Genomic DNA, 25,307 nt, shown 5'->3' with positions numbered 1-25,307 from the left:
CACTTTTTTGTTTAAGCAAGCCTGTGAAGATATGTGGCTTTCTTATGCATGTTCATTTTTAAATTGCTGATTTAATCTTGATACCTTGTATGCCTACTTTTTTTAATGTTTGATTTTATCAGTGGAGGTTTCTGCTGATTAAGCGGTACATACATTGTGTTAAGTGAGTCAATAAGTCTCACCTACCCCACTGCTCTCTGTGTTACTGTGATGGCCACCAAACTGGATGGCTTTGAAAGAGGATAAGGCAAATTCATGGAGTACAAGAAGAAGAAGAAGAAGAGTTTGGATTTGATATCCCGCTTTATCACTACTCTCAAAGCGGCTAACATTCTCCTTTCCCTTCCTCCCCCACAACAAACACTCTGTGAGGTGAGTGGGGCTGAGAGACTTCAGAGAAGTGTGACTAGCCCAAGGTCACCCAGCAGCTGCATGTGGAGGAGCGGGGACGTGAACCCGGTTCCCCAGATTATGAGACTACTGCTCTTAACCACTACACCACACTGGCTCACACAAGGCTATCAACAGCATACCATGATGGTTATGCTCTGCGCCCATTGACAGAAGCAGCATGCCTCTGAATACCAGTTGCTGGAATTATCACAAGTGGGCAGAATACTGTTGTGCACATGCCCAGCTTCCTGTCTTCCCATAAGGCACCTGGTCGGCCACTGTGAGAACAGCATATTGGGCTAGAGGAGCCATAGCGTAATATGACAGGGCTCTTCTTATGTATGTGCAAATTAGGCATGTTCCTGAAACCATGCAAATAAATAAATAATTTTTGATAGGGTTGTGTGGTTAATTGCACCAAGATTCTTGTTGTACAATGTTTGAACGATATGTGCATGCGCTCCTGCCCATGAATAAAATACCACATGAAAAAGAATCTTGATACAACCAGTCGTACAATCGCATCAGGATGGTTCTTGTGTCGTATGTTCTTCAACAGGGCTGGACCAAGACATTTAGGCAGCTGAGGTGAACCACAAAACGGAATCCCCACCTCCGCACCAGGGAAGAAGGGGTGAGTGGAGCTCCAAAACAGTAACAAAGGGGCAATAATGATCTACATCTGAATCTGATGCCCAAGTGGTTCCTGCGCCTGAGGTGGCTGCCTTGCCTCATGGGTGGCCCGGCCCTGATTTTTGGTACATGCAGACTATGTATGTAAGCCTACTTAGAAGCCCGTTTTGCAATTAAGTGGCATATAGGCCAATCAATGATGTGCATTAGTAAAACATGTACAATGGCATCAAGGGCCACTTTCTTCCCCCTTCAGTGGTTTATCGGTGCATGCACACACATTGCTAATACAGAACTGGGGGGGGGGGGGAGCAGATGAATGGAAGGAATTGAAAGCCACACCAAAATGTTCACACATTGCAAACGAATGCACTGCAAAATTTGAAAATAAAACATGGAATTATGGTGAAATCCTAATGTGGCTAGTTTCCACTTCGGAAACAAGAAAAGCTTATTAGACCACAGGGAAATTCAGATGGGAAGCATTTTAGGAACACCCATGGTCTGTAGAGCCATCATGGCTAATAGCTATTGGATTTCTCCTGTGTGCACTTCCTGGAGAGTAAGTCCTATTGAGCAATGGGGTCTATGTCTGCGTAGCTTCCACTGCACAAGAGCTGCATACAAGGCTAGTAATAGTCATATACTGGGAGATGCATGAGGTTACTCAATGTACAGTAAAACTTTTCCCCAGGCTAACAAATTCCTTCCAAGGATGCAAGTCATCATTCCAACACATAGGCTCTTCTGTTTAGTTTAGGCACTTTAACAGTTCATCAGTGAAGATTGGTCCATTAGGACCTTATGGAGCACTGCCCTACCAACTCCCCCCCCCGTCTGCCCCCAGCCCCCTCCTGTCTGCCTTCCTGTTTGCAACCAGTCCAGGGTGCAGCACTGGCTGTCAGCTTCCTCCTGCTGCTTAGCCTCAGTGTTGCCATTAAACAACTCAGTAAGGGCGCAGGTGGCGCTGTGGGTTAAACCACACAGCCTAGGACTTGCCGATCAGAAGGTTAGAAGTTCAAATCCCTGCGACAGGGTGAGCTCCTGTTGCTCGGTCCCTGCTCCTGCCAACCTAGCAGTTCGAAAGTACCTCAAACTGCCAAGTAGATAAATAGGTACCGCTCCGGCAGGAAGGTAAACGGCGTTTCCGTGCGCTGCTCTGGTTCACCAGAAGCAGCTTAGTCATGCTGCCCACATGACCCGGAAGCTGTACGCCGGCTCCCTCGGCCAGTAAAGCGAGATGAGTGCTGCAACCCCAGAGTCGGCCACGACTGGACCTAATGGTCAGGGGTCCCTTTACCTTTGCCTTTAAGGAGTAGGGGCAAAACTAGCATTAGTTGGCTCTGCCTGTCGTTGGCTCTGGCACTACATACTGTTGGCCTCCTGGCCTCCTGGCACAAGTGATAACCCTGTAGCCCAAAATGTGGTCAGCTCCCATCTGCCCCAGCTAGCACGGGCAATGGTTAGGGATGGTGGGATCTGCAGATCAGCAACATCGGGATAGCCATTGCTTCTCCTTCCACTGTTCTGCTGCAAGAGGGAAAATGCAAACTGAAGAATCCACTTGCCAAATGAGATGGACATGCAGCACATGCTCCCTCGGAAGTCAGTCTCCCTGTGGAGCTTACTCTCAGTGTTTACAGGGTTGCAGCCCAATGGACTCCAATGGAAAGCACAACAGGGAGGGGGAAAGAGTGCCAGAGATCTGCCAGAACATCACCCTTGTTTTTCCAAAGTGGTGGGACAATGACGACCCTTGGCTCCTCAAGTCCCATCAGGTGGAGCCAGCATGGCCGGTGGTCAGAGATGATGGAAGTTGTGGTCTGACAACATCTGCAGGGCTCTGTGTTGACTAACTCTATTCTAAATCATGCCTCATCATTTTCTATCAACTTTTCACAGATACTATGACATTTAAATGATGATAAATTGAGGGTCTGGGACGCGGGTGGTGCTGTGGTCTAAACCACTGAGCCTCTTGGGCTTGCCGATCAGAAGGTTAGAAGTTCGAATCCCCGCGACGGGGTGAGCTCCTGTTGCTCGGTCCCTGCTCCTGCCAACCTAGCAGTTCGAAAGCACGTCAAACTGCAAGTAGATAAATAGGTACCACTTCGGCGGGAAAGTAAACTGCGTTTCCGTGCGCTGCTCTGGTTCCAGTGTTCTGTTGCACCAGAAGCAGCTTAGTCATGCTGGCCACATGACCCAGAAAAACTGTCTGTGGACAAACGCCGGCTCCCTCGGTCTGTAAAGCGAGATGAGCACCACAACCCCAGAGTCATCTGGGACTGGACTTAACTGTCAGGGATCCTTTACCTTTTTTAAAAAAAATAAGGGTCTAATATGAGGCCTAAATATACCACACAGCTTGTTTAGCATTAATAGATTTCTTTGGATTTCATACCAGCTGGGATCTCTGTCTGATACACAGGGTTTATATAAGACACAACCGGCTGGGACATTTCTCAGAGATCTGTAGAACATAGTGGAAGTATTTTTTCAAAGACAGAGTTTATTGCTAAAAATGTTTTGATCAGTCATGGTTGATATGTACACTGATATGTTGCAAAAGGAATATTCAAGTAAACATTTTCAATATTTTCTGGCATAATCTCCAGCTTCCCCCCCAACACCTCCTATACACAAACATTAAAAAATAAATAAACTGTACACAAGAAATTTCTTTTTAACATCTCTACATTACTATATGTATTCCAAAACAAAACAATCCATCACTCTTTCATAACTTCATACATTTTTTAAAAAAAAATCTCCTTAATCAATATACATTTTTTTTAAACCTAGACAACTTTGAATATTAGTCTGAAGATCAGTGACAAGTTCAGAAGATAACAAACAAACAAAAATATACAGGAAACGGAAATTAAACACCTTCCCAAGGGGTTTGTGGGGAAAGATGGGTATCATAAACCATCTTTCTGGGGAAAATATCTCCCTTCCCTTATGCTGAAGGAAAGTGTTCCATTTTGAAAGGGTTGGGCTCAACATGTGGTCCTGCATCATCACCATTTTATTATTAATAATAATTATAATAATAATAATAATAACAATAACAACAACAATTATAATTATAATAAAAATAACCAGAAAAACACAGCGGATCTTTCCCCCCTTTTAAATTCTCTATATTTACAAAGGATGGTAATTTTCCTCTTGTTAGAATGCTATATATATATATGTATAAAAATAAACATCTTATTGTAGTGCTTAGCTTTTCTTGGGCCTGCACTGCAGTTCCTTTCAGGTTTTGCTTTCCCCATTTCAAATAAAATAAAATAATTAAAAAAAGAAATACAGTGCAAGGGGTTGCTGGGGTTAGGACTGAGAAATGAATAAGCAAGGTCTCGTGTGTCAAAAGTTTCTATGTCCCCTTATCTCGGGAGCACAAGGTCCATCAGGAGACAAGCGAGTTCTTCATTCAATCGTAAAATAAAATAAAAAACCCTAATCAAAGTTGCAAGATTACTGACACCTGTCATATCCATCAACAATCTGATTGGAGGTTCTCAGGATGCCAAGGCCTCTTGGACTAGTCCCCCGTGTGAGATTTCCAGAACAGTGTCTACTCCACCCCATCTCAAGGGACTGGGGTTGTTCTGAAAGGCAGTTCTGCTAGAGCTGATCCACATATCCACATGCAACACGCATATATATATATACACACACAGGAGCAATGAGGTCTCTTAGATCCAGCAGGACACCCCAAAGCTGAGGCTAGCAGGAGCATTTGCATTCTGAAATCACAGGGTACTGGACAGGGATCCAGGTGCAATATTTCTGCTTCGACCACCCTTGGCAGTACCATCTCAGGAAGGTCTTGGTGACTGACTTGACTGGCTTACAGGACATGCCCTCAGGGAAGGAGCAGGACTTCTCCGCAAAGCAGTTCCCTTCCTTGATGTAGCGAGGCCAGAACCTCAGTCCCAGATCCTTCCAGGTGTACAGCACCGGGCAATAGGTGTACGCCCAAAGCCACTGCAGAAACTTCCGGCGGGCTTTCTTGCCCATCTTGAGCCTGGTCCCATAGGGAGTCTCGCCCAGGTCCAGCTTCTTCAGCTCATTGGGCAGCGGGCCAAGGCCTTTGAACCGGTGCAGGGCATCCGAAGCAGACAGGTTGTTGGCCTGGGCTGGGGCTGCCACGGACATGAAACTGGGGTCAAAGTTGCTGCCCAGCTTCTTCCTCAAAGTCCGCTCGTCCAGGTCTTGCTCCTTGGGGTCATACTCCGGGTCGGGATGCTCGATGATGTCCTTGACGGGCAGGCTGTCGCTGGGGGAGGGCCGGAGCCGCAGGTAGGGCTGGCAGGAGCCCGGCTGGAGCAGCAGCGCTAAGCAAGAGCAGAGCAGGAGAGCTTGGGGGGCCGTCATGCTCTCCTCAGCCCAGCCCAGCCCAGCCCCAGGGCGCAATGTAAGACAGGGGGTCCCCACCAGCAGCCCCAGACAGGACCCAGGCACTACCGTGGACTTGCTTCTTCCTTGCCTGCCCCCTTTCGCCGATTGTTAATACTCCACGGCCCCACTTGCCAAGTCCAGGGGGTTCATAAATAGGCTGAGACAAAGTCCAGCAAGGCCTCTGGCTTTAAATAGATCGCCAAGGGGTTAGATGACAGACGCATGTAAGGTCCCCCTTGGCACTCCCTCCCTGCTACTAATCAAGCATGGTGAGTGGGGAGAGGTGGGGGGGAGAGAGAAAATGGGGTGGCAGGGAAAGGAGAATCGGGGTGGGCGGGAAGCAGCCACCCCCTCCTTGTGAAACAGCCTCCCCAAAGGGCAACCCAATTCTTTCTAGCTCTTGGCCGTTCCAACCCCCCTGCTTCTCCTTCTCCTTCTCTCCTCTCTCTCTCTCCAAAAAATTCACAGCGGACCGACCTCCATCCCCATGGTGACAGCTGGACTTAGACCCACGACAACATGTCTAGACGGTATGACAGGGTTTGGCGTGAGACTGGAGCCCAGGAATAAAACCCTCTTTTATAGATGGGGAACTGTGGAAAAGGGGTGGGGGGAGAGCGGGCGTAGCAAAGGGGTGGGAGGTGGAGGTGGGGGCTGGAGGAGAGGGTTTTTTACAAAAAGAGGGAGAGTCACAAGAAAACGGGGCCAATTTTTTGGTGGGGTGGGGGCTCCCCACTTTTCCCTGTTCTCCCCCGCCCCTTCGAAGTGCAGTCAATTTCTTCTTGTTGCGGGTTATTGTTATTATTATCTCCTCAAACAGCCGCAGATCCCCAAGGAAACTGCCAAACGGCCCCAGGATAACTTTTCTTCATTTTCGACGTCTTTTCTTCGAGAAGGTGCAGCGTGTCCGAGCGCAGTGGGGGGAGCGGGGATCTTGCTCGACCGCGGAGGACAGAGAGCAGAAACTTTCCGCGCTCCCTTAGTAGGATCCAGCTGCCCCCGAACCTATCTCCGAGGTCATCCTCCGCGTCACTCCAAAGCGCAGGCACCCAATAAAATCCCAAAATCCGCGGGTGGGGGGCGAAGCACGAGCCACTGCCCCAAAGGACGAAACTCAAAAAGCCTCCGAGGAGATCGCCCCCCGATGCAACTCCGAGGGGCGGCGAGTCCGGGAGCCGAGAGAGCGCGAGGATCGGAAAGAGTTGCCTCGCTCGCCTTGGCGGGGGTTGGGGTTTGTTTTTCAAGCCAGCCAATTGGCAAAAGTCAAACGCGTCGCCCCGCCGTCGCCAGGCTGATCTCTTTCTCCAGGAGCTTCAGGATCCCGGGAGTCGGGGGGGGGCTGCGGGGGGCGGAGAAGCCGCCTGGCTGGGTGCGCGCGGGGGGCTCGCCTCCTTCTCGCCGCCGCCTCGCAACGTGCTCTTCTGCGGGAAGAAGGGAGCGAGCGAGCGAGCGAGCTTTCGTTGCAGCAGCCTCGGCTCGCCCCGTCTCCAAGGCTCGGCTCGGGAGGAATGCCTCGATCCTCTTGCTGCTGCTGCTGCTGCTGAATCTGGTGCGGCGGCGGCGGCGGCGGCGCCTGGCTGCCTCCTCGTGGGGCGCCGGAAAGGCGGCGAGGTCCTTCCTTCGCTCCCTGCCCTGCCGGGGTGGCTGGCTCGCTTCTCCGGCGGAGCGCCTGGTCGCCGTGCGCCTCTCGTGCGCTCCTGCCCGCGCTCTTCCTCGCCCAAGCGCCTCGCTCGCTCGCTCGCTCCTGCGCCCAATGGCTCCGCTGCCCAGCCAGCGCGCGACTGCTGCGCTCGCCTCGCTCAATCCCAAATTAAATATCCCCCCTCGGATGGAGCCAAGTGTCAACGGGAACGGCCCACCTCTGTCACTTTCACCACGTTGCCTGATTGACAGCTCCCGCTCGCTCCCTCCCCTCCGCTCCGCCGGCCCTAAATTGAAGCGCGCGCGAGACCCGCCGCTGGGTCCTAAAGACGCACCATGTTCCTGCACTGGGGTCCTGCACTGGGGGCTCCCTGGCTCCCTCTCTCTTGCAGGCTTGCAAGGAAGGTTGCGTGTGCGGTGAGAGAGCGGGGAGGGGGGTGGTTGGTTTCCATGAGAAAAGTATTACTAATGAAGAAGATGATGATTATTATTAACATAGGAAGCTGAGCTGCCTTATACTGAGTCAGACCATTGTCCCATTTGGCTCAGTGTTGTCGACACTGGCTGGCAGCGGCTCTCCAGGGTTCCGGGCAGGAGTCTCCCCTAGCCAGACGTGCAGATTCTGGGGATTAAGCTAGGTGCCCTTTCCCATCTTGGTATTTATATCACTCCAGCGTTGTTGAGGCACCGATTTCGGATTCTATACGCATTTCCCTCTGGGCAGACTGTAGGGTCGCGTTGTTATTGTGGCTCGAGCGCTGGTGGACAACCCCAGTGTGTGTACAGACGAAGACAGACAGCACACAAGCACACGCAGAGGTATGGGGGTGGGGGCGTGAAATGCAAGATGCACAGCCTGTGACACGTCTGCTCTGCGTAAAGTTCAAGCGTTTTATTTTGCTTTAAAGAGACTAAGCCGGCTACCCCCTGGAATTTACAAAAAGCACTTGTCTCGCATTTGATGTTCCAGCCAACCTTTGAGATAATAATGGACCGGATTCCGGTGGAGCACTCCAACTGTCAGGAGGCAGGGGCGGGGCGGGCGGCGTAGGGGGAAGAGTGTAGGAGAAGCGATTTTTTGTTCTTTGCACGCGTCTGCCTTGTGTCTTTGCTACAACCCTCTCAGTGTATCCTCCTCCGCTTCTTCTCCGCTTCTTCCCAATAGAGAAGGGAGAAGGCTGGGTGTTTTATTTTCTCTCTACTCTCCAATCCTAGACTAGGAAGGAGAGGGTGGAGACTGTTTGTGGCAGAATTCAAGGCACTCTGCACATGCCCTGTCTCCATATAACATCACATGCCCCCAAAGCTGAGCCCTGGCACATTCCCTGGCAATAAGAAGTACTGATATTACCATCACAGAGGGAGGAGGAATTTACTTAGAAAGATTGATAAACCGCTTAAGCAGTGTACATAATCAAAAATGTAGATAACCCACAGCTAGGATCCACAGAATAATAATTATTAAATCAGATAAAATCAGTAAAATAAAAGCTTTAAAAATGAATATGAATGCAGGTAGCTAAAATGACCTTGTATACGTTGTGGCAGAGATGTCTTCTGGAAGGCATTTGAAGTGGAAAATTTTGCCTCTGTGTGTTGCTCACACCACATACAACAAGCAATTACTTTTGTGGCTTTCTGGTGAGGCAACAGCCTTTAATTTGCAAGATTTGATTTCCATTAAACGTTTAAATCATGCTTTGGATTTCATGTTCACAAGCCTGTGTGTCAGAATACTGCTTGTACCATTGGTTGCCTCACCTCGATGTCTCATCACTGTCAAGAGCACTGAAGTGTTATAATAATGATAATAATAATAATAATAATAATAATAATAATAATAATAATAATAAGTATTATTCTCCAGTTTATAAGTCACCTGCTACTTAAATAGTCCCATGAGTGACTCACAAAGTTTTAAAAACATACACCGTAACATGAAAATGAAAAAGAACAATGCATCACAATAAAAAACGCTACAAAAATCCACAGAACAGATTCTGAAACAGCTGCGAAAGAACCTTTGCTAGCAAAATATTTTGCCGTTGCTTTCTAAACAGTGTTATTTCTTATTTTTTGATGGTTGAATCTATGCTTTAAATTGTGTATACTTTATCTTTTAATTCTTGTAAGCCACGTGTGGTGAAAAGCAGGGAATAATAATAATAATAATAATAATAATAATAATAATAATAATATCCAGCAGATCAGACTCATTCCTTTTTCAGCCCACCAGCACTCACTTCTTTCGCACAACAGAGGAGCCCCAACAGGCCACCCTACCAGGAGGCCCAGAGTTCTATCTTCTGGGATGCTGGGTTCCCGAAATCTCCCTGCTTTAACCCCCCCCCCCTTCACTAAATTTGAGAAGTGGTGCCATTTTTAAAGTTGCATTTAGTTTCACTGCAGTTTCACTCAGATACTCAGAAGTAAGTTCCACCGACAGCAAAGGATTGAAGGTCATGTGTTTAGGATCAGGATGAAATGAAATGAAAGAGGGTGACTTGACTGTCTTGAAATCTGGGGGTGGGGGCCCAGAGAAGGCTCAGTCCAGTGCATTTGAGCTTACTCCACACTTAAGTCCTGGGGGAGTCCCATGGTCTTCGCTCTTTCCCCCTCAGCATGGAATAGGGATCATTTTGATAAGCGCATTTCCTAGTCTCGGTTCAGCTCCTGCCTCCATCGAAGCTTGTGGGCAGCAAAAGGGTTAATGGGGGTGTGAAGGAGATGGAGAAAACCAAGAGGCAAGAGAGATGAGAAACTCGGCACAAGCTGCTGGCCGACCGCTGGGCGCTGCTGTAGGCACTTGTTTAGAAAAACCAGGCGGGGGAAAAGATCCCTGCGGTCTCGGCTCTCCCGGTTTTTTGTAAGAGGGCCAGCTCAGCAGAGAGCCTCGTGGGCTGCCCCGACTAGGACACTTTTCAGCTTCCTCCGCACCAAGGATGGGGAAGCAGTGGCCCTACGGATATTGCGCGGCTCCCCAGCTCCCTTCCGCCCCAGCCAGCATAGCCAATGGCCAGGGGTGATTGTAGTTCTGCAACATCTGGAGGGCCACTGATTGCTACAGCAATAAAACTGCTAGCACATTTGCAAAGCTAAGCAGGGTCCGGTATGGTTCCAAATTGGATGAGGAACCACATGTTGAAATCCCTGCATTGCAGGGGGTTGGGCTAGATGACCCTCCAATTCTCCACCTCTGTGCTGCTGCAACATGGGAGATGCGGACTTGGGAGTCCACTTGTCTCATGCCCATGCATGTTTCCTCAGTAGTAAGTCAAGGGGGCTGACTCTCAGGAAAGTGTTTATAGGACTGCAGCTTGTGGAAGCAGGTTCCCATTGGGACTAGTAGGATAGAAGGGACAGTAGGTGGAGCCAGAGCTACTGACAGGTCAGAGCCAACTAATTCTAGTTTTGCCTCCATCCTCCTCCTGCTGCTGCCTGCCCTGAGTTCTACAAAGGCTGCTGGTGCTTTACCACAGTTTCGCTGCTGTTGTACAAAAGGATCTAAAGCATACATAAGGTAAAGGTAAAGGAAAACAGAAATATATAGCATTTTCCATAAGTTATAATAAGGGGGTGGTTGGGTGTAGGTGCCTATCTTTAGAGGTAAAAAGGTAAAGGGACCCCTGACCATTAGGTCCAGTTGTGGCCAACTCTGGGGCTGCAGCACTCATCTCGCTTTATTGGCCGAGGGAGCCAGCATACAGCTTCCGGGTCATGTGGCCAGCATGACTAAGCCACTTCTGGCGAACCAGAGCAGCGCACGGAAACGCCGTTTACCTTCCCACTGGATTGATACCTATTTATCTACTTGCACTTTGACGTGCTAGGTTGGCAGGAGCAGGGACAAAGCAACAGGAGCTCACCCCGTCCCTGGGATTCGAACCGCCGACCTTCTGATCGTCCTAGGCTCTGTGGTTTAACCCACAGCGCCACCTGCGTCCCTAAAGCATACATACCATACATTTAAAGTGCACCCCTTGCAAGAATCCTAGGAACTGTAGTGCTGGGAATTATAGTTGAGGAGTAAATTACAGTTCCCAGGATTATTTTTTTGGAGGGCATGCTTTAAATGTATAGTGTGCATGCAGCCTATGTCCAGTCTTCTTTACTGAGCATTCTGTCTTGTTTGTGGGGATGTTACACCACAATAAGCATTCATTCAGATTTGCTTGCACAGTGCTAATACATCTTCCTGCAAACCAGTTGCTTATCCCACACTTTTAAGAGTATTTCCCTGCCATTTTCCTAATAACAAAAAGGACGTTGTGGATTGGTTGCACCAGGATGTGCTGCAGATGTATGGTGTGTACTCAGGAGTTTAGTAATAACCTGGGTTGTTCTTTAAAACAGAATAAATTGGGGGGAGGGGTTGAGGAGGCAGAAAGTAAACATTTGAAAGTCTTTGCACTGTTGGCAAATTCTGTTAACTTGTGCCATTAATTTGTTCAGAAGTCACATCCTCTCTGGGGTCAGCTGCTATATCTGCTTGCATGGCACGGTTCAGCTCTGGAAACCGAGAGAGCGCAATAGAGTAAGAACCCTGGTGCAGCAGAATTAGGACCCATCTCTAGCCCAGTATCCTGTTTCCAACAGTGGTGAGCTAGATGCCTTTGGGAATGTCACAAGCATTTTATATTTGCAAATGGGACCTGCAACAAAGTGTTGCAGTGTGGAGTGCTCTTGTTCAATGTTCTAGTCTGCCAGCCCTGTCCTGTCCTATCCCCCTCCCCCGCCCAAAAAATACCATTCAGTTTTCCATGGCCACTTGAGCACGCTCAGTCTTCATTGGGCTAGGGCTTTTGCGGGGAGCGGGGAGACCTTAAAGGGTTTGTTTTTAGTTTTCTTTTTTGGGGGGTAGTTCTGTAAATCATAGGGATCCCCAACCCTTCTGACACCTACTTCTTATGCACAAAGGCTGCTATTTTTGCTATGCCTGGGTCCACACTCAAATTAGTTGACTAGTATATGGAATGTTGCCTGGATACAGGGATATTTCACCTAGCTGTCATAGCTAAGAACTGTTGACAGATCTCTCTTCCTTGAATTGTGTTCTCAACACGTGTAAATTAGTGTTCTATAAATATCTGAGGTTCAGGGATGCCTTCATGACAGACTCCAATCCTGGCATATCCCGGGGGCACTGGGAAAGTCTAGAAACCTTGCCCCAAATCCAGTTTGTGTCTAGACTGGCAAAGGTTTCCTGGTGATATAGGAGGGGCCCTCTGCACGCGCTAAGAGTGGTTTTCTTCTTTTTATTGCATTCCAGGGCTGAGCTCTGGAATTCAAAATTTGTTCCTGGGCTCAGCCAGTTCTTCTGACTTCAAATTAAACCTACTTCTGCTGGGTGTAGAACAGCCGCAGTGCCAAATTTCAGAATTGTGTGTGTTGGACAGTGAATTGCAATTCAGCACTTGTGCCAAACCTATTTAGAATCTGGCTCATGCTACTTTGAGCATCAACCCAAATTGTAAATGGACTCAATTCTACACCACTACCCTTTCTCTTCAAGGTGAGAGTCAGTGCAAAGAGGTTTTGCAGAGACATAGACCTCAATGCACACCAGCATCCAATTCACACCAGGGCGCACAGGACATTCTCATTCTTTCCAGGGCCAGTGCACACTGCTGTAAGCATACACAACAGAGACAAGTGACCTTAAGAAACATGGGAAATGGCGGAAGTCAAGCCAAGGCCAGCTCACCTATCCCAGCAGAATACAGCAGTGAGAGTGCTGAGTGGAACATGGCCTATCAAAGACCTTTCATCAGTTTTGAAACAATTACACTGGATGCCCACCCAATCCTGGATAGGATTCAGATTTATAGGTGCATACCTTTAAATCCCCAAATGTCTAACAGCCCCGGGGTACTTATCTGGCATGGTCTTGCCTGGCTACTGAAATCATTCTCAAAGGTTCCTCTCTGAGTTCCTACATTTTCAGGGGTGAGTGGGAAAAATTGGGCTACCTAGCCCAATTCAGTGTGCTATTATTAGCATATGAAGTCCTAAGAAGTACCTAAAGAAGCGACTTCTGCAACAGAAACCATTTTGGGGCACATGATTAACAAGGGAGGCCCTGCAGGTGCCGCCACCTCTGGCTACTGCCTGGTTAGAATCATAGAATCATAGAGTTGGAAGAGACCACAAGGGCCATCGAGTCCAACCCCCTGCCTGGTTGGTGATGATTCATGACATGGACTTCTTGGTGGTGATTCCCCATTTATGGAATGCTTTTCCTGGTGAGGTGTGTCTTTCCCCCTCATTATTGACTTTACCCAGGCATTTGATGGCTGATAGATGCTTACCACTGCACTCTTGACATAAGCAACTGTGCTTGCTTGATGTTTATTTTAATTAGATGTTTTTAATTGTTTTAAAATATGTTTTTATTTTATTTTAAATTACATTATTTTTTTACATTTTGCCTTTTGCCACCTTGGTCTCCTTTGGGAAGAAGGGCTGGATAGAAATGTAATTAATTAATTAATCTGTTGCTATTGAGTCCCAGCTATGGAGCACTCTCCCCACAGAGGCAAACCTGATGCCAAGTTTATTGACTTTTCTGTGTCAGGCATAGATGGTTTAATTTACCAAGGCCTTTTAGACCTGTGGGTTTTAGATTTTCTTCTTTTTTCTTCTGCTTTATGCTGAGCGTATTTTAGCACTAGTGCTGTTTTAATTGTATTTGTTGAAAAAACACAAATTAATTTATATGAGCTACTTAAAAAGTACTTGGGGAGCTGTCATTCCCCCCCCTCCAATTTCATTGTGATTCAAAGTAGGCACACCATGTTGCCAGATAACAGCACTCTGTGAGCCATAGCTGACCTGCGAGTGCCAATTGGCCATTTTTTCCTCTTTGATGATACAGAACGTTGGTGTGTAGAATAATGGGTACATTCTTCCACATCAAAGGAGATGTTCGTTACAGCAGACAGAAATTTTCCACATATAACAGAAGAATTATGTGGAAAATATTAATTTATCAAAATCAACATTTTTAAAAAAAGCTTGTGGGGAACGTTTAACCGACTGATTGCTTTTGGGGGTTCCCAGTTAAGAAAACATAAACAAGAAACAAATCATTTGGCATTGACGCATTCAACATATATATATAATGTTATTCGTGAGAATATGTTGGCCAGAGACAACTGGTGCCGTTTCAACATCAAACCTACTATTTTGACAGGGAATGCCAAACAGTTTTGGTTTGTCATATCCCATTAAAGTTGTTCTTTCTTGTCTTTTTTTCTTTCATTTTTCACAATCCTGCCACATTTTTGGGTACCTCTCTACGGTTTCCGCCCTAAACTGAAAAGGAATGGAAGGAATCTGAACAGTGCAACCTCAGATAATCACACGTGAACAACTTCCAAAAAAACACTTTCTCCTCTTCACATACTTCTGCAGGCAGTTTCATCAGGCGTGGAGAGGAGAATTACATCAGGTAGGGGAGAGATAAGATTCGTCCCACAGGGTTTTATCCAACGCTAGTCCTACTCAGAGTAGACTCCTTGACACTGATGAGCATGATTAAGGTTCATTCATTTGAATGAGTCTACTCTGAGGATAACTCTGCTGGCTATAACCACGTACAGTGGTACCTCGGGTTAAGTACTTAATTCGTTCCAGAGGTCCGTACTTAATCTGAAACTGTTCTTAACCTGAAGCACCACTTTAGCTAATGGGGCCTCCTGCTGCCGCCACGCCGCCAGAGCATGATTTCTGTTCTTATCCTGAAGCAAAGTTCTTAACCTGAAGACCTATTTCTGGGTTAGCGGAGTGTGTAACCTGAAGCATATGTAACCCGAGGTACCACTGTATCTCTGAAAAAGAGAGGAAAATCTAACAATCGCTTTAAAAAGAATACTGTAATACAGTGGTACCTCGGGTTAAGTACTTAATTCGTTCCGGAGGTCCATTCTTAACCTGAAACTGTTCTTAACCTGAGGTACCACTTTAGCTAATGGGGCCTCCCACTGCTGCCGCGCCGCCAGAGCATGATTTCTGTTCTCATCCTGAAGCAAAGTTCTTAACCTGAAGCACTATTTCTGGGTTAGCAGAGTCTGTAACCTGAAGTGTATGTAACCCGAGGTACCACTGTAATAAAGTTTCCCATAGATTACTTGGACCAGCTAACTTTTAAAACTACAACAGTGCTGCTCAGCAACCCTCCTCCGTTCCCCCCCCCCCAGCCATGACTCTTTGTCTCTGCCATTTGTTCCCGGGGTGTAAATTCATAGAATCACATTTTCTGGATTACTTCATAATTCCAGGGGCAGTAACTTAACATGCTGAAAGCACCAAGCTGCCCAAAGACCTGGAGATACTAGAACGGCAGCAGCTGCAGACAAAGAAGGGAGATTTGGTCTTAATGACTGTAAAGTCCTGCCCTTGGAGAAAAGGAAATAAACAACACAGCTACAGTTGTTGGGCGACCCGCAGCTTCAGTCATCACATTAACGTGAGGTTCTTTTTCGCTTCTTCCTTTAATTTGCTCATGACTATCCTTTTTCCAAAAGCCAACTGTGCAGTTGCTGCAGGGGAGGTGAGGATTAAGGGATGGAGAGGAATACATTAAACAGTCTGCCATGGGGATGTGTGCAAGTAGACTGGAGTTATCCAATGATTGCTTCCTGTACACATTGCTAGGACTATAAAGCCAAATTCTGCATGGCTGGACAACTGGTGTGGATTTGGAATTCTTGTACAATAAATCTGCTTCCCTTGCTCCCCTCCAAAAAACCAGACATTTTGGGGAAAGTGATGGGAAAATGCACTGGAGAGGGTGGGATGACTAGCGCTTGACACAATGTCGTCCAACATCTCTGCAAACAGATCAGAATGAAGGCTCAGTTATCTCATCTCCCCACAAAACTTTGCGCAAACGAATCTGGAGGGTGCTAATTAACAAGTCATCTGGGAGCATCAACTCAGCATACATCTTATCACAAGTCTTTTAACTGTCCTCAGAAGTCCAGTAAAGCAGAGGGCCTGCAGATTTTGTTGGAATTACAACTTCCATCATTCCTAATCATTGGGCATGCTGGCTGAATTTACCAGACATGGTGGTTTGGTGGGCCTGATCCATAGGCTTACGATCTTTGCTTTAGATATTTGGGCCCCCAAATCACTTAGAGCATTATATGTCAACACCATAACCTTGCACTGGGTTCAGAAGCAGATTGGCAACCAGGACAGGTTCTTCAGAAGCAATGTTATATGATTCTGGATTGGCCATACCGGTCAACATCCGAACCACTGCATTCTGCCACTTCAGAGAAGATCACTGTGACAGAGCAATCTCTGTCCAGGAACAGCTGTAGCTGGTGAAGTGGTCAAGGCTCATAACAGGCAGTTCTTGCTATTGACGCTACTTCGAGTTCCAGTGATGGCTCTGGATCTAGGAGCACCCCCAAGCAATGCACCTGCTCATTCAAAAGGAATGTAGCCCCTTCAGAATAGGCGGCCTACCCAATTCCTGGGTGCAAAAACCTCCAAACTACACCCATAGGCATGTGCAGGGTGTGTATAGGATGTATTCAAGCACACCCATTTTTTTTAAAAAGGGGGATCAGTGAAAGCAGACAGAGAGACACAGGCAGAATAAAAGGGCTGCTATGGATCTGCAGTGTCTGCCTGTGTCTGTCTCTGGAAGCAGCCGTGGAGTGATTGGCTTCAGCAGGGAAATAAGAGAAGAGAGGCTGCCTCTTCTGCAGACATAAGTAGCAGATCCATAACAGCCTTTTTATTATGCCTGCATTTGTCTCTGCCTCATGGTTGTGTCTCCATCCGATCCGCTCACCACCTTTTGTGGAGAGAGATCAGTGGGGGTGAGGGGCTGCTTTTGTGGTGTGCAAGCAAGGAAGAGGAGGAGCCATCCCACTCTCAGCCCTGCCTCTGGTCACCTGGGCACAAGTTTTTTTCTTTTTCTATGATTATTATTATTATTATTTATTTATTTATTTATTTATTTATACCCCGCCCATCTGGCTGGGTTTCCCCAGCCACTCTGGGCAGCTTCCAACAAAACACTAAAATACAATAACCTATTAAACATTAAAAGCTTCCCTAAACAGGGCTGCCTTTAGATGTCTTCTAAAAGTTTGGTAATTATTTTTCTCTTTGACATCTGGTGGGAGGGCATTTCACAGGGCGGGCGCCACTACCGAGAAGGCCCTCTGCCTGGTTCCCTGTAACTTGGCTTCTCGCAGCGAGGGAACCGCCAGAAGGCCCTCGGCGCTGGACCTCAGTGTCCGGGCAGAACGATGGGGGTGGAGACGCTCCTTCAGGTATACTGGACCGAGGCCGTTTAGGGCTTTAAAGGTCAGCACCAACACTTTGAATTGTGCTCGGAAATGTACTGGGAGAGGGGGGAAAGTCTCCTGTTTCAGCTTCTTGACCATTCTTCTTCTTGTTTTGTTAGCTTTTTATCCTTCGCAGAGGAGAACACCCTTAACAAATGACAGTTCCCAAGATTATTTTGGGGAAACGTCGTACACTTTAAATGTGCATTGGATGTACAGTGTGGATCTGCCCTTAGTCTTCAGCACTGGCGTTAATTATGCTTTATTGCTCCTGTTATTTCGTGATAGGCTGCTACGGTATTGCATTTTTGTGCTTTTATTCATGTACCCCTCCCTGGGATCTTTTATAATGAGGGGTGGGCATATAATATTTTATATAAATAATAAAGCATTATGTGTAAAGGGCTGAGTCCAAGAGTATGCACCAACAGATGTTTGACATGCCCTCTAGCCATGAGATATCTGAAAGTGGATATCAGCAGGGAAGAAGAGCAAAGTGAAAAATTATGGCTATTTGAATCTACAGGAAATCTTAAATCATTTCATTGTGGGGAGGAGGGGTAGAATATTGAATACAGCTACTTCCTCATTCTTTGCCAGAAATTCTGAAATGGAGAAGCAACAACAATTAATACATCAGCAATAAAATAGATCCAAATCGTCCAACGCTCACATTGCAAAAGTCGAAGCAGTGGCAGCATATTCTGGGTTGCATCCAACTACATTTCCCTCAAAGCAGACCTACTGAAATTCAGGGGCCTAAGCATGTTATATCCATTCATTTCAAAGAGTCGACTCAAGAGTATGACTAATAATGGTTAGAACCCTCTCACTGCAATATTTGGGGTGGTGGTCTGCCACAAAAGTGGCTACATCAGTGCTTCTGGAACCTTCCAGAAGGATCAATCCAGTGTAGTATAGTGGTTAGAGTGTCAGACCATGACCTGGGTAACCAGGGTTCAAACCTTCACTCAACCATAAAGATTGGGTGATATTGGGCCAGCCACTACCTCTCAGCCTAGCCTGTCTCACAGTTTTGTTGTGGGGACTGAATGAGGAGGGGGAGAACCAGTGCTATTCTTCTAGAAAAAGAGGGGCCAGAACTCACCATGAACACTTCCCTTATTCTCTTAGAATGGCAATGGTGCCCACCTGAGAGGTGCCAGAACAGCCCTGGGAGGAACCATGTACACCACTCCTTGGAGGAAAAAAAAGTGGGAAATAAATGCAGTTAATAATAAATAAATAATATTAATCCTAGTTTATTCACTAGAGCCATTGTTGAGGCAGCAAGGGTCTATTTCAGCTCGTGTGGGCTGGAAAGCATCAGACATGGAGAAAAAGCATGAGGAGGAAACCCTTTGCCAACTTGTCTTCATGGCACACTTGCCATCATTACAGCACAGAAGTCTGGCACACACCAAAGCCGATGAGTTCATGTTCCAGAACGAAGGACTCTTAAGTCACTTCCTAGAAATCGGACTTTCACGCCACTAAGCAGGTGCAGTCAATCCTGGGAAAAAAGGTGATGTCAGAATATGGCAAACACGATTCAGGGTAAGCAAGTGTGAAGTGAGGCATGGTGGGGCAAAATATCCGAGCATCACACATGCTCTAATGTGTTTTTTTGGGGGGGATCCTGAACTAGTGGTGGGTGAAACCAATCTTGGGATCATGGTAGATCACTCAATGGGGGGAAAAAATCTCATTTCAGAGTGCAGCTGCTATGGGGGGAGGGTAAATCAAGGGGAGGGGCATTGCAAAGATGTATATAAATATGTATGTTGTGGGAAAAGCAGAAATAATTTTTTTTCTCCCTCAATTACTAGAACCAACACATTGTCATCTGATAAAGCTGAGTGTTGAAAGGGTCAGGACAGACAAAAGGACGTTTGCATCGTGCCTCGTTGAACTGTGGAATTTGGTATTGTTGATGATGGTTGTCAGCTTGTCTAATCGCAGGAGTATAAGACATATTGGCAACCATTTACTGGTAGTCATGCTTACTATATACAGTGGTACCTCGGGTTACATACGCAGTGGCGTAGCGTGGGGGGTGCAGGGGGGGCCGGCCGCACCGGGCGCAACATCTGGGGGGGCGCGCTCGCCGCCTCCGGAGTCTCCGAAGAGCCTCGGGCGCAGGCCAAGAAGCCGAAGCTGAAGAGCCCGCTGAGCGCCGCGCCCAGGCAGAGCGCGCCGGGAGGCACCAATGCCAGGGCCCGGCGGCAGCCGCAGCACCTCACCACCATTCCGCCGCCAGACTTGCTCGCACAGGCACGGCCGCCCGACGCCGACGCTGCTGCCTCTGGCGGCGGACACGTGGAGAGAAACAGCGACAGCCAAGCGGAAGACTCTCCCTTTCTCACTGCAACGCTCCGGGGAGGGGGCGAGGGAGAGAGTCAGGTGGAAACGCGCGCGCGCCCCTCAAGCCGCATCTTCGCGGGGGTTGGGGGCGAAGCCGCCGGGTATTTGCGCCCCAAATTGGGGCGACCGCAAAAAGCCACTCTGCCAGCAGCAAGCTTCAAGCTCAAAGGCTCCCTTCGAGGAAGCTGCGATCCTCTTTCCAATTAAGTCCCCCCCCCCAGCTCAGTTCAGTGGGAGGTGGATTTCCCGGGTCTCTTGTCCCTTAGAGGGCGCCTCTCATCATCCCGCCATTCTGAGAGCAGGGAGGGCGCCTCTCAGGAGACTTTCCCCCACATTTGCTTTCCCGCTGGATCTGCAACTCTTCTGGTGAGCGAGGTTTAAACCAGAGGCAGGCGCTCCTTCTTGGACAGATGCCTGGAAGAAAAAGACCCCGCGGTCTCTTCCTTTCCTTCCCCTGCAGAGACCAGCCACGTCCCTCAGCCGAGGCCGCCTTGCTTCTCAAAAGAGCCGGTCTACTACAGTTCGTGGCTGCATGGGAGAGCACTGCTTTCCTTGCAAAAGGCCCCCAGGTTGAGTCGCCGGCACCTCCAGCTATGAGAGGATGGGAGCAGTGGCGTAGCGTGGGGGGTGCAGGGGGGTCGGCCGCACCTGGCGCAACATCTGGGGGGCACCTGGCGCAACATCTGGGTTAGGGGGCGCAAATCCATGGGTTAGGGGGCGCAAATTACTTGCCTTGCCCCGGGTGCTGACAACCCACGCTACGCCACTGTACATACGCTTCAGGTTACAGACTCCGCTAACCCAGAAATAGTACCTTGGGTTAAGAACTTTGCTTCAGGATGAGAACAGAAATCTGGCAGTGGCGGTGCGGCAGCAGTGGGAGGCCCCATTAGCTAAAGTGGTACCTCAGATTAAGAACAGTTTCAGGTTAAGAACAGACCTCCGGAATGAATTAAGTTCTTAACCCGAGGTACCACTGTATTGCCTCCAGTATCAGAGTCACTGTGAGGGTACTACTGCGTTCATATACAGTGTGAGAGTGCCATTGTGTTCACCTGCTTTGTGGGCTTCCCAGAGGCATCTGGCTCGCCCCTGTGCAAGCAGATTATTCAACTAGATAGGCCTGTGGTCCAAGGGGTGGCTTGTCCCCATCTGACTGCCTGAGGTGAAACAGGAAGGTGCCACCCCCCCCCAAAAAAACCCCAAAGTCTCATTGTGAGATCTTGCTGGAAGCCACTGCTGTGCAACCCTGGTGGTGGCAGCAGGGGTAGGGCGCCTGCCCTGCAGGGTTCCACCACCTGAGGCAGGCTGCTTCCCTCTGCCTCATGGGCAGGCCGGCCCTGCTGTCGTCTGATCCAGGGGGCCTCTTCTGATATTCGCGTACCTCTCTGAGTAGACATGACTGAAATGAATAGGAAAACTCCTAGCCAACCGTTCATAGAAAATGGTGTGCCATTATGCATTGTGCTCTGGAAAGAAGCTTGCTAAAATTGGGGCAATTCTGCCCAAATTCTCAACCAAGAAAAGCAGAAGTCCACAACCTGTATAAAACATACCAGTGGAGCAAAAGGAATTACAGCTGCTTATTTGGCATCGTTTGAACTGCTGCTAATCATGGGATTTACTTATTTATTGCATTTGTTGCTTTTCTCACAGAGGAACCCAGATGGGAGAAATGAAGACTGAGAAACAGGAGTGGGCTAAGGACCACATGACAAATCCTGACCCCTCATATTTCAGATCTGTCCAGCATCAGCACTGGCACATTACATCACTTTCTCACTATTTACTGGAAATTTTGGAAGGCATGATAGAATTGTAGAATCTACTTATGTGGTGAGGACTACCTCTAGCGCTGTGGTGTCCAAACTTTTTTCAAAGAGGGCCAGATTTGATGAAGTGAAGGGCCGACCAAAGGGCTGACCAAAGTTGTTGACCTTTTTTTCATATTGAAGTTGTTGAGGAAATAAACTGCGACAGGGGCAGGATTAAACTGACCAGTTCCACATGTAAATTATGGAATCATTAATACCTGGCTTCATGATCCCATTGTCACGGTCCAGTTCACGGGCAATCAAAGTCCTGGCTAGGGACGTCGGGACGAGGGGCAAGATGGCAGGGTGGGAGCAGGAACGGGAGTCCAGAAGCCAGGAGTCGGGAAGCCAAGAGTCTGAGGGTCAGAGAGCTGGGAGTCAAGAAGCCAAGGGCCCGAGGGTCAGGAAGCAAGGAATCATGAAGGCAGGGGTCCGAGGATCAAGAAGCAAGGAGTCACGAATCAGGGGTCCGAGGAGCAAGGAGTCAAGGAACCAAACACAGCAAGGCAGGGAACGTGTTGCTGTGGCAAAGAGCCGAAGGGAAAATGCTGACCTTATATCCCTTCCTGGCTCTTGCCACTAGGTGCTGTGAGTTACCAATCAGCCTCACCTGTGTGGCCACGCCTTGCCTCTTCACAACAAAGTTAGGAAGGCCCCAGTCCTGCAGAGTCCTATTGGTCACAGGGCCTGGCTCCTGCACGCACACCTGATGCCCATGCTCTTCCAAAATAGTCGATATTCAGGAAATCAGGTGGGCTAGGCCAAGGTGGTTACTTTACATGCTACTGTTTGCATTCCCTTCAAGAAAGAATAGCACTGAATTGGTGCCCAATGTTGGTGCTGGACAAATCAGGGAGACCAGGATTCAAGTGCTGCAGATTTGCCAGGTGACCTTTGGAACACCGCTGTTTCTGAGTCTTCATTTCTGCTATCTGTGAAATGGGAGTCACCAAGGTTGTCACTAATGTTGCTGGCATCCATCTGTCTCAGGAGGCAATGGAGAAGTGTGTCTTTGGGGGTGAAGTCAAACTGTCACTGACACAGAAGTGTGAACACGTTGCGAAAGTGGGCTTGGGAGAGCACATCTTCATTTGAAACTCTGCCCTCCCACAAGGAGTGTGGTGGAGTCTCCTTCTTTGGAGGTCTTTAAGCAGAGGCTTGACAACCATATGTCAAGAGTGCTCTGATGGTGTTTCCTGATTGGCAGGGGGTTGGACTCGATGGCCCTTGTGGTCTCTTCCAACTCTATGATTCTATGATTCTATGATTCTATCCTCCCCCAATCCTCCTGATGAAGCACATGAAGAAGGTGTTGAGGTGTTGTTCCTGATGGTTGTAAGTTGCCTACAACTCACATCCATAAAGCAGGATGCTTAACACGCAAGCTTGATAGACCGTCATCTTGATATTGGGTGTTAGCATCAAGACTGAAAAGTAAACAAGCCTATTTTAAAGTTTGTCATCCTATTGGTGATAAGTTGTGGTAGCAGCTGATCTCTTCAATAAGAGGCATGCCCTGAAATGCCCTTAAAATGAGAACACCGCTTCCTATCATCACCCCACCCCTTTTCAGAGTCGGAAGGTGAGGCTGTAGAAATAAACCTGTCAACCTGGGGGCTCTGTCCCGCAGTCTTTGACTCAATATGTTGCAGTATTGAGGCAACATGTGTGCCAAGAGGGGGGGGCAACAAACCCAACCCCTCCTCACCTCCTTAACCTCTGCATTGCTCCCCACTGACATCAACATTGAACGAAATCCAAAGATTAGACACACAGCTGGCTTTTGCTGACACCATAGAGGGAAAAGAAACATTCTTCCCGATGCCAGTCACTTCCTCCAAAAGGCATGAAGTAACCATTCAGCCATCAGGCCAGAGCGAGGCAAGCAAGTGGACCGGGGCAGCAGGCAGGAGAACAGTGCGTGATTAAAAAAAAATGCAAAGAAAGATGCTGGAGCTCAAACTTACTCAGAAAATTTAACTTCTTCCAGGGGGAATTATGACCTGCCTTTGCCCCCACCCCCCAACGCAGCAGCGTTTTGCTTGACCAAATGCTAATAGGTGTAGGGGGAGAGTTTTCCTCCTTAAGAACATAAGCTTGCTGGATCAGGCCAATCATAAGAACATCAGAAGAGCCTTGCTGGACCAAGCCAATGGCAATAGTCCAGAGTCCTGTTCTCACAGTGGCCAACCAGAGGCCCCACAAGCAGGACCTGAGCATAGCAGAACTCTCCCCACTTGCGATTCCTGGCAACTGGAATTCAGATGTACATAGTGGAGGTAGAACACAGCCATCTCTCATAATACAGTGGTACCTCAGGTTAAGTACTTAATTCGTTCCGGAGGTCCGTTCTTAACCTGAAACTGTTCTTAACCTGAGGTACCACTTTAGCTAATGGGGCCTCCTGCTGCTGCCGCGCCGCTGGAGCACGATTTCTGTTCTCATCCTGAAGCAAAGTTCTTAACCTTAAGCACTATTTCTGGGTTAGCGGAGTCTGTAACCTGAAGCGTATGTAACCTGAAGCATATGTAACCCGAGGTACCACTGTACTAGAAGGCCATTCAATGAAGCTGACTGCTGGAAAACACATCAAGGCAAAATAAAGTACAGTGGTACCTCAGGTTAAGAACTTAATTCGTTCTGGAGGTCTGTTCTTAACCTGAAGCTGTTCTTAACCTGAAGCACCACTTTAGCTAATGGGGTCTCCTGCTGCCACTGCGTCACCGGAGCACGATTTCTGTTCTCATCCTGAAGCAAAGTTCTTAACCCGAGGTAATATTTCTGGGTTAGCGGAGTCTGCAACCTGAAGCGTATGTAACCTGAGGTACCACTGAAGTTCTTCGCACAGCAGGTGTGTGAAGAGGTAGTGATGTGGCCACGATCTTGGATGGGTTTAAAAGAGAGTTGGGCAAATTCAGAGAGGATAAGGCTACCAGTGGCTTCTAGGCATGATGGCTATGCACCACCTCCAGAGTCTGGGGCAGTTCGCATCTCAATATCAGATGCATTCAGGCCCTGCTTACAGGTCCTCGGCTGTAAACTGAGATACAAACATAATGCAAGGAGGATCCAAGGGCCGCATTTACTTCTGAGCAACCTTCCAGGGCCACATGGAACATGACATAATCACTGGTGTTGATTTTACTTATGTTTTGATCATTTTATTTATGTCTACTGTTTTTAAAGTCTGTTTTTATTGTTTTTAAAATGAGCATTTTGTATTAGTTTTTGTAAGACATATAGTTAGTTAGTTAGTTTTATATGAATTTCCTCCCCCCCCCCACAGTATAATGCATTTATGTTTGTAAATGTAAGTTGTTTGTAGACCTTTCAGGTACCAAGCGACTAATAAGGCTTAGATATAACTGATGATGAATATGACAATTATATAGAAGTATATAAATCTTGCTAGATAAACAAATTAAATAAAAATACACTTGACTGAGATAAATAAACCCCGGCTTGCAGTCGGAAACTAAAGAAGGTCACTGAAGGAAAATCATACTCTGGAAGAATATCTAGATTAAGCGGCGAAGGAGAGAGAGAGACAGACGGACTGCATGATAAGTTGAGTGAAGCATGACAGCTGTTCAAAGCTCACAGTCTGGACGAAGGAGCAGAGCCCAAGAGACACAAGAGGGAGAGGAAATGACAAGTATCATCCTAAAGCAAACAATCAAAGGAGTAAAAATAGATGGTGAGATTTTGGGATAGAAGGGAATCAGATTTACCATCATCTGACTAG

The 25,307-nt window shown here is 47.8% G+C and overlaps 1 protein-coding gene across 1 annotated transcript; it reads right to left on the bottom strand.

Annotated features, from left to right (window-relative positions):
- Positions 1-3,515: 3,515 nt before the first annotated feature.
- On the bottom strand, positions 3,516-7,231 carry LOC128401716 (noggin-2-like). The gene has a single exon (XM_053365093.1). The coding sequence runs from the start codon at positions 5,407-5,409 to the stop codon at positions 4,759-4,761; it is 651 nt and encodes a 216-aa protein (XP_053221068.1). The 5' UTR covers positions 5,410-7,231; the 3' UTR covers positions 3,516-4,758.
- Between the last annotated feature and the right edge of the window lie 18,076 nt (positions 7,232-25,307).

The sequence above is a fragment of the Podarcis raffonei genome, chromosome 14 (assembly GCF_027172205.1).
Source record: "Podarcis raffonei isolate rPodRaf1 chromosome 14, rPodRaf1.pri, whole genome shotgun sequence".
In the NCBI taxonomy this organism is placed as follows: Eukaryota; Metazoa; Chordata; class Lepidosauria; order Squamata; family Lacertidae; genus Podarcis; species Podarcis raffonei.
Note: the sequence above shows the minus strand (reverse complement) of the source record. Positions and strands in the feature narration are given on the sequence as shown.

Bases quoted from the DNA above. Each gene is read 5' to 3' on its own strand.
- LOC128401716 (XM_053365093.1), bottom strand. From the start codon at position 5,409: ATGACGGCCCCCCAAGCTCTCCTGCTCTGCTCTTGCTTAGCGCTGCTG.